At 43.8% G+C, this 10,070-nt stretch overlaps 1 protein-coding gene across 1 annotated transcript in view; it reads left to right on the forward strand.

Annotated features, from left to right (window-relative positions):
- Positions 1 to 9,680, forward strand: part of ttll7 (tubulin tyrosine ligase-like family, member 7) — a 59,735-nt gene extending 50,055 nt beyond the window's left edge. The window contains exons 19-22 of the mRNA XM_070832810.1: positions 2,945 to 3,118; positions 4,457 to 4,560; positions 8,647 to 8,722; positions 9,560 to 9,680. Of these exons, the coding sequence (XP_070688911.1) occupies positions 2,945 to 3,118; positions 4,457 to 4,560; positions 8,647 to 8,722; positions 9,560 to 9,680 (475 nt within the window). The remainder of the gene's footprint in view (positions 1 to 2,944; positions 3,119 to 4,456; positions 4,561 to 8,646; positions 8,723 to 9,559) is intronic.
- The last annotated feature ends 390 nt before the right edge of the window (positions 9,681 to 10,070 follow it).

The raw sequence follows: 10,070 nt of genomic DNA on the forward strand, positions 1-10,070 counted from the left end.
CTTGAAAATAACCAGGTTGTACGAAACGTTGTTAGACTGGGGTGGATTGTAAGGGCGCACATTTTCGGACAGTCTCTCATAATAATCCATTGTGTTGCCCTTTGTTGTGAACAAATAAGTAACAGAAGTAGCTTTGAGAAGAGACAGAGTTTGAAGGAGAAGTTCAAACTCATTGTCTCACCCTGCATATGCACAAGGTGGGAGTGATTGTCATGTGATGTGAGGCACTCAGTCAGAGCAACAAAATGTGTGATATTACCAAATCCTGTCTGCCAGCGCACCTTCTGATCAACAAAAGCTTTAAGTGCAGTTATTTTTTCTTCTTTTAGAGAAAATATACTGTCCAGTTGGTTTAATACTGACGTGATAGTAACACAACGCTCCACATCAGCAGTAGCCATCTTGGTTGTGTACGGAAATGCCTCAACGGTGCTCCTCTGTCAGTTATCCTATTAAATCCACCCAGTGTTAGCTAAAAGGTTGTGATTGGCTCGACCCGGGCCAGGTCGGCTGGAAAAGTGTCTGAACTGGAGGAGTGACCAGACGCTTCTGCCAGAGCAAATAAAACAAAACCAGGTCAGAGGTAAAATAGAGATGAACAAATGATAATAACTGCCATAATTTCCTATTCATAATGCAGACAACAAGGGATTTTATGAACTCTGGGGCTATCTGTGTCTACGAGGAGGCATCAGATTCAGACAGATTGCAAAAAAAAAATACAATCAAACAAATTAAAGCATCGTCTTAGCACCTTTGTATAAAAACAACCTTAATACCTATAGTGTAAGTTTGATTTTGACGGAGACAGAAAAAAATCAAGAGGGACTTGCCCATAGTATCACAAAAATCACCCCAGAATTAACTGAGTTATTGTTCAAGGTAACGAATTCCTCTAAGTCAAAATAAGCAGCTGATAACTCTGCAGGCCAATTACCACTTTATTCATTACATAACTTCACTCTTTCATCTCCATAGGTCACACTCTACCCAATCTCCCCATGTCCTCAAGCCCAGTGTTCGCCAGTATATCAGTTTCAGTGACAGCTGGGACAATTTGCCATTTTTATTCAGTATGACAGGGGAGGCAACAGCAGCTGAATGACAGAGAATGAGTGACAGACCCACCAGACCCGGCTGCACTCTCCCTAAAGCTCTCGGGGATGAAAGAAACATGTTACTCTGTGGAGATAGGGTGCAAATTAAGGTCACAAATCTGGGCTGTTAATCAGGGCTTTTTCACAGGTAAGAGCAAGAAAAAGAGAGGAGAGAGATGGAAGCAGGAAGAAGGTGAATGAAGGCCTCTTAGTTCTTTTACTCCGGTTTGTCATAAGATACATCAAAGTTTTCATTTGGTTTCTTTTTTTGTATTTTATTTTTTTTCTACTTTTTTGATGCAACAGAAAGTGGCTTCCTACAAGATGAGTTACTGCAGTGGCAGCCTGCTTGATCATGTCCCTATACAAACCCCAAAGCAGCAAACAAGACGCACAAATACACACACGCAAACACACACAAAATGCTGTTTCATTTCAGTGGCTTTCTGAGACACATACTTTGCTTCCTTTAAAGACGGACACACACAGCAAGACATCCTCAGACTCATGAAGTTGGTTTCCAGACATTTATGTCTTCACACTTTGGCACTCTAAATCAGATCCACACATTTAGCGCACACACACACACACACACACACACGCACACACATATACAACCTTGACATGCAAACAGCTGCTGTGCTGCTGGCTTTTCATCTCGACTGCAACAAAGGTGTGGCCTTCTTGCATCTCCTCCTCTCCATATTCTTTACAGCTCAGTTGTTCAGTGGCAGTGATTCCCTCGACACAGAGGGCTCAGGGGGTGCAACTGAAGTCACTGCCCACAGCCCTCCATTTTCCTGCTCCTTCACTTCCTTGGCAGTCATAATTGAGGGAGAGTGAGGCATGGAATGAGTGGGTGATAGAGATGAAGGGTATGATAAGCAGAAGAAGAGAAGGGGAGGGACCCAGTGACAGAGAAAAAGAGGAGAGAGGAGAGAGGAGAGTGATTGAAAATGAGACATCGTAACAAACGGTAGAGAAAGGACTGGGTGGAGGGGTGGAGGCCGGGCAGGATTAGCCCAGACCAGCCTCGGCTACCCCCAGCACGCTGCGCCCCATGCAGCTTTTGTCTGATCACAGTCTGCCCTGGATGATCCAGCTAGCTTGCTAGCATATCATCTGCCCCTCCCTACAACAGGCCACGGCCCAAACATGGATGAACTCAACAGGGGGCCCTGATGTCACGCAGAACAGTGAAGCGGTGCACCTCGAAAACACACTCCAAATCCGAACCCCCCCCAACATCCCCCTGCTCCTCTCTGTCTGTTGTTTGATATTTTATCTAAGGGACTTAACAACAATCAAACGGCCCAGCAGCTATTGTGGGCGATGAATTCAACAGGCTTTGAAAACGACTTAGAGGAAGAGAATGGAAACACACACAGTTTTGAACCCTTTCAGAGGAAGCACCCCCCACCTCCCAAGGAGCGAAAGGGGTAGACATCAAACGTACCCCCTGGAGTTGTGTGTCTCAGTTGTTGAAGCTCTCTCAGTCAGGGGTATGTCCAGGGTTGTAAAGGGGGTTAACTGTACTTGGATTTGTTTCATCCTTCCTCCCTCTCTGCGTCTGTCTGTCTTCCTGCACGTCTGCGTGTGGAAGTGTGTGTGTGAATGCAAAACGTATGTGCACACATGTGAAGTAAAGGCCACACGCTAGAGAACTAATTTCCATAAATATGAATCTATGTATGTGACTTAATCTGGGTGCCTGCATCATGCGCGCACGATACACGGTGCATTTACTGCTTACTTGTGTATATTGATGAATTCCAGATGATGCTAATCTATAACTGCCATCTTACTCACTGTTTGCGCGTGTACATGCCTTCTCGTTTGCTCTCCAGTTCATCGTGGGAGACCATCTTCAGTAAGAGCAGTGAAGTGGTGTCACCCCAGGAGCTGCAGTGCTGCCGCCGGCTGGTCCAGCTGTGCCGAGACTGCCTGTTGGTCGTCTACAAGTTTGTCTCAGAGTCCCGTGGCTCTTTGACCGGACTCAGCCCAGAATGGGATGACACCAGGTGAGAAGGACGCCCAACCCTTCGATGTCTTCCCACTGAGCTCTTTGTTTTTGAAAGATTCTTATAGCATCCCTGCTGCAATAGATAGTTCATGATACAGTGGGGTGGCTGGATAAGATTTAACTATATGGTGGGATTCAAGAGTCTACCGATGGGTCCCATGTTAAAGCTGTACTCAGTGTCGTTGTGCAGGGCGTTGAGCCCCTGCTCTGGGAAGAGCATTCATTTAAATGTCTGAAAAGGAAATGTAAACTGCTGTTAAACAGTTTTAAAAGACTAAAAAGCTAAACAAAATACACTACATATCAGGGGCAGGAAAACAAGCCGACCAGTATACTGGACCTGTGTTAAGATTGACAGGAGACATTGGCGTTCGAATTCTTCCTCTGATTGATATGAGAGCAAATGAAAAGCTTATTAAGTTTGAAACACAGAGACGTCTAGACACAAAGTTTGTTTAAAAAAAAGAGACCTAAATTGAGTGGAAAAAGAATTAATATAAACACGCTTTGACATGCAGACAAGAAAACTTTGATTTGAAAATTTCAACAGCGATCATCATTAAACCTCTCTCAGGAAACATTTCCTCTATCTCCTAAACGGAGCCTCAGAGCCATCATCTTCATCACATAACCCCGGTAAAACAAACAAACAAAAAAATCAGCCTCATTCTATTTTTAAGGTCGATCCCCGCAGGAGACAGCAGCTCAGGTTTGGAGCGAGCGAACTTTTAAAGCACATATGCTTTGGGCTGGCAGACAGGGAGGGAGGAGGGTGGGGAGAGGGAGAGGAGTGTGCTGTTAACAGGAAATAATGGCCCACAGATTAGCGCTCAGGTTAGCCCAGGGCCCCCCGAGGCCTGCTTAATTCAATTAGAGCCCAGATGAGCCCGTGCAGCAAATGACCTTACGAGAGAGAGAGAGCTCCTTTTTTCCTGGGGCCTCGCTTTACATGATTCATAACTCTTGCGCATATTTTAACAGGCTATCACTTTGCGCCTACAGTACAAAAACCTCAGCTGTTAAAAACTAAAGTATGTGGGGTTTGTGTACAGTTGTAGAGCTACTTATGTTTTGACTAATCCGACATTGTTACTATTGATTGTGTTGTCTCGAGCATATTTGTTTTGAGGATAGATTCAAGAACATGAATTTATCAGATAACTATGTGAGGACTTAAAAGATATAACTGTAATTGGATTTAATTACTCCAGCATGCACATAATAACACACTGGTGTATCCATATTTCTGCAGTAGGTATCCTTGAGAGTCCATTTAAGCACGCATTGGTCTGTCTCTCCTTATTTTTTCCTGTCTATATATGTCTGTGTAAAAAAGCTTACCATTTGCTGCTGGACCAGCCTCTACCCATGGCTCCACCCCTGCTGCTGTCGCTGCCGCTTCTTCTTCCTCTTCCTCCGTCTCCTCGCCCCTCGACGCAGGTCTCTGCTTGGTTTAGTTCTACTAAACCCCCCTCTTCCCCCCCCCCCATTCTCCAGTACCGACCCCGTTCCCTGCTTTCTGCTGCTCCCACAGCTGTACCAAAGGCTTGGTTCCACTGGCCCAATGATGGTTTTGCACAACCAACAGTCTAGCATGGTCTCCTCTCCTTTTCCTCACTTAAGTTCAAATAATCAAAGTTTGGATTGGCTTATACAGCATAAGCATTCAAATTATCTGGTTATTTCGTAGTTGAAAACTGTAAACGATGGACTGGAAAGGACGGAGATAGGAGAAGGAAGCATATTGAGACTGTTTGGAGCACTGTTTGTCGACACCGCAACCATTCGGCTAGCTTGCTGTACATCACCAACCCGGCTGCCACATTCCAAACTGTGCCTTTCACGCAGTGCTTATATCAACAGCATCTTCCCCTGAGTGCATTTTCAGTACAAGTGGCCTCAGTGGGAACTGAGCGCTTCACCTGCACTGCATCAGTGCCATGATCAACCTAAGCACCGCTCTCTTCTTGTCACAAGAAGACAGAAAATAGCTCGGCTTGCATCGTCTGGTTTGCAGTTGCAGAAAACACAAACTGTTCACATCTCTCCATCAGGCATGCAGGGAACAGTCGCAACCCGCCACCACTTCAGATAGCTGAGAAGCAATTAGGATTATTTTCCCATTGATGCATAAGCTTTATATGAGAGGCTAAATTATGTGTGTATGAGAGTGTGTGCATGCACATGTCATGTGACTGTTGCACAGCGATCATCCGTCTCTTGTCAGTGTTTCACATTCAGCAAACCTCAAACAACTTCTTTTGAGCTGAGTCCACATGCAGAGTCCACAAGTAAATGTAAGGGATTGGTTCACATTTTTGAAGTCTGTTTTGAAACAATACTCACATTTCCATATATGTGTGGAAACTGTTTTCTGTCCATGCTGAGTGTGAAGAGACTCCCTGCTAACACTACTGGTGTATGAGATCAGGAACAAATCCACAATCCCTGTTCCCTAAAAGAAGAATTCATAACTCTGTCCTCTCATCCTCAAGGGAATTTCATACTGAAAAGACAAACTTTGGAAGATACCCACTTGATTTGTATAACTCAGACTGCTGAAGCTACATACTGCATGAGAATATAAGAGGACTGTGGATGTCGTCCCTCATCTCTTACATGAGAACTGTGTTAGTAAAGACAGAGTGATAATTACTACACCCAGGAACTTTCAATGTACATATGGGCATGTCAGTATAGTTTTAAGACATGCTTGAAAAGCATGTGAACCTATCCTTTAATGCAACCTTGTAAATAAATAACTGCATAAAAAAAAAAAATCAGGTTTATTTAATCAAGTCAACATCACAACTTGTTTGCACTAAACTGAATGTCAGGCGAAGACACCAGACAAATAAGAGTTGACTCCTACTTAAGGATGCTAATTTAGATTTGTTTTTTCTGACCATCATTAACTGATAAGACTAAAATGTATTATTTAGAATAATAGTGTGTTTTGTTTATTTTGTGCAATACACTTGTTGATATATTCATCAGTGATGTTACCGTGGCTTCTGTTCTCACATATATTTTATTATATATACATATATTTTTATTTTTTTATATATTTTTTTTAACTTTTTGGCTGATGAATTGGTCAAAATTCTTATCGGTGGTGATGGTTAAGAAGTTAATTACTAGCATTCATATTCCTATTAGAATTGTGTTAATAGAAATATGAAAACTAAAAAATGTGAAATATTGTAATGCACCAGTCGGTGACTGCCCTCGTTGGGGAGTAAGGCCATTCTTGACATCTGTACACGATGGATGGCATTTCTCACAGGCTGAAGTGGACAGTTGACAGAATCAAGTTTCATCATTTCCATTAAGCTTTTCCAGCTCAATATGTACTCATACATAAAGAATGCTCGTCTGGAAGCCCAGTTTGGCAGACCTCCACAGTCTGACTGGGTAAACTATTCCAAAGATCATACATTTAGACAAATGTGGCTCCTCCGCATTGTCTCTTCTGCATGTACACACACATACATAACACGTATACTTGCAGAGCTCTTGGCAGCCTTTGGCACACGTCAAAGTGGTTAGCCGGGGTCTTTGGGGTCTCCATTGTTGACCACACCTGCCCGCTCTTGTTCAAGCATCCTTCCTCTGTGGAGTGCCCTGATCAGGTGTGTCAACAGCCTCATGGGTCTTAGAAAAGTCCTTCAGTCTGTGTGGGCAGATGAGAGGAAGTAGCCAAATAGCTCCACTAATGACTTTCTTGTTAAGCCCCAAATTACTGTCACTACCCAAAGACAATTTTCCCTTGATGACAAAAGTTTCAGATTCTATTAACTTTCATCTGTCTGAAAAGTGTGGCAGTAATTAGGGTTAATTGGGGTGTTGAGCTGAATGTGGGCTGCAGATAACCTTCAAGGCTCTTTGTACCTCTTGGTTTGTGATTGCGTCAGCTATCGTGGTAGTCTTCTCCTCCATCCTTAGTCATAGCATCTCATTTTGTCTGCCCTCATCTTAATTTGTTGTGGCAGTTGCATCTCGATGGAGGACTTATACTGAGGAGTAGCGTGGAAGGCCTGTCAATACCGGTACATTGTAGCTTTGCATATGAGGAACAGAGCAGGAGAGTATCTCTCTGTCTCCCCATCAAGTGATGGATTGAAGCAAAGCATTAAGTGCATGAACAAGCCCCCTCTGGCTTTCAAGCATGCACGCTGTTGCCAAGACCTTCTTCATGATCAAAAGGAGGACGAACCTGGAAGATGCCGAATGAGGGTCCAATTAAATATAGCCTGCAGAGACAACGGCCGCTTGGACGTGAGAAGCCCCCCTACCCCACCCCTTGCCACTACCACCATCACGATTCTTTCTACGAGCAGAAATTTCTCAAAGTGAATAGCAGAGGATCTCTGAAGAACACACACTCTGCCCCCAATGAATGTTCAATATTTGATTTTCTTTCCCCTTTTTTGCCATTTCCATGCCTGGGCTTGGGGTTTTCAGTGAAAACCTTATGGAAATGGAGGGGAGAAAGGAGAAATCACACCACAAATCCATGAACAGAATACCAATGGATGTCTGGTGAATCTCATTGAGGGCACTGAGAACGGAAACATAAGAAATGTAGAAGAAAATTAATCCAAGAGTGACACAAAAATCATCAAATCAGTAAATGTACCTTCGAAGACTACTTTGAGCCACCTAACAGGAGCAAATGTGAAAGACTTACCGCAAAGCATGTCCTGCCCTCCTGTTCTCTGGGGTTTGAGTGGAGGAGTTAAGGAAGAAGTGCCGGACTGAGCCCACCAAGTCCAGTCAGAGCCGAAGATGATGTGCTGGAGGGATACCTACGGCCCACTTGAAGCTATTTCAAGGACACTCTCGCTGGACTAAATGAAGTTAATTTGAATCCCTCCTAACTCTCCTGGGTCTGGGGCTGTGTTGAAGCAGACGCCCTCAGCGACATGCTCTTTTTTTTCCTCCCTTTCTGGTCGACTTTAGAAGAAGCTGCTCAGCTAATTTGTCCGAGAGCTATTTCACAAGGAGAGAGAGCTGTCAGAGAAAAAGTATGCTATCTCCACCAGCTTAAAAGAAGATATTATTTCTTCACTCTGTAATCCTCTGCGCCAGTGGCTCCCTTTTGATTAGATTGTCACATCTTAAACACTTCCACAGGGACTATTTCTTTTGACCATTGTACTCGTTTAACTAAACGAGAATTAGATGTATTTTTTATTGGCTAAAGATCCTTGCTGCAGATGTGGCAATAAGGTCACATAATGTAGAATATCACAATATGACAAGTGTGCTGCAAAAGCCCATAAATGTAAGTCGTTCTTCCAACTGATCAGTCTGGAAGAAATCAAACTTCCCCTGTCTCGTGTCTTCAGAACGGTACCCTCCGACATTTGCATAACCTTCAGTTAACCTTGTCCAGGATCTGATCATCTCATCTGACATTTCTCTGACAACCATATCTGACTCATTTCCAGTAACAAAGGAAGATGGGAGCAGGGTTCAGCCCCTCCTGACTCTATCTCAACCTGACGCTGGTCTCATTCTCAGGTACTGGAACGCTGTTAGCAGGAGCTGCCTCACTGCTCTGTCTCGGTGGAAGGTGTCATAGAAAAGTCTTAGAAAGGTACTGACGTCTGTGCCTCGGAATGATAGGTGAGGATTTTCTGTTCATGATACCAAAAATTTAAGGGTCAAAGTTGAAAAATTCAGTTGTTCTGAAAGTAAAGAGATCTGCTTCTGTCAGTGTGAAGGGCCACGATTTATTAAGCAGATACATAAACACTGCATATGACCTCATTAAAGCAGACTGTAGCTGATAGCAGAACAGTACGTATATGGCATTTTAGATGATAGAAAGGTGATAAATCAATCGACTAATTGCTAATAATTGATGATAACTTGATAACTGAATAATCACTTTAGTTGTTCCTTTAACCTAAAGTGCCAAACATTTGTCACTTTCTCAAGTATGAGGATTTGACTCTTTTCTTTGTCATAAATGTCAATAGAATATATTTGGGTTTTCAGCAAAACTGTGGTCTGTGGTGAATTTTAACAGGAATGTTTCGCTATTTCCGGCATTTTATAGACAAAGTGACAAAATGATGTATTAATTGATACGCAAAATAATCAATGGTTGCAGCCCTACACAAAATGCACCAGATCATACGGATCTCACAATTTAATCCACAGCCTTTTTTCTTTCTCTTTTCTCGTTTTCAAGGGGAGGGTGATGTCATAACATTGTGAAATCACCAGGCCATTATTAAAGCTGAAATGTGCAAATGGAGATGGCCATAAATGGCAGAGCCAATATATGAAAAGTGGGCAATATGTGGTCTCACTGCTGAGCACTAATGCGCCCTGACCTCTAAATTGTGACCTTTGCATATCTAATCCTCTCATTATGTTCATCCTTTCCCCTAATCCCTCCGTCCCTCGCTCTTGTCCGTCTGTCCAGGTATCTGCTGCCAGTGACCTCCCAGTTCATCATGAAGTGGCCTTCGTCCAGCTTTGGCCGCATCTCCTCGGTCGTGCCACGATCACGCAGCCTTTTCGCCGCCAGGATGGGCCACTTCTGAGGTCACCGTGGCAACCCTGGCTTCTGACACCTCGCCTCTTGACCTCAACACCTCCCTCCCCTGACTCTCACCCAGCCAAACTCCGATCTCAGCAAGTCCGGCATGGATCTGAATTTTAGGGCAGCTCTGAACACCGGATGGAGCCTCAACCTCGGCCAAATCCCCCCGTGGAAGACCAACAAAGAAAGGCCGGGGTATTTTGGATGGCTAAAGGGCCTTGTTCAGTTTAGATTCGTTTGGACCTGCCAAGACCAGCAGACCACCGGCAACCTCCATCCCTACCTTTAGCCCCAGTGACACCAGACAATGAGTTCACCCCTCTTTTCTCATTGTAACTGCTGTATTATACCTACTCACTGTACAGTTACAAGTCATGGTACTGTAAAAGGA

The sequence above is a fragment of the Pempheris klunzingeri genome, chromosome 6, assembly GCF_042242105.1.
Source record: "Pempheris klunzingeri isolate RE-2024b chromosome 6, fPemKlu1.hap1, whole genome shotgun sequence".
In the NCBI taxonomy this organism is placed as follows: Eukaryota; Metazoa; Chordata; class Actinopteri; order Acropomatiformes; family Pempheridae; genus Pempheris; species Pempheris klunzingeri.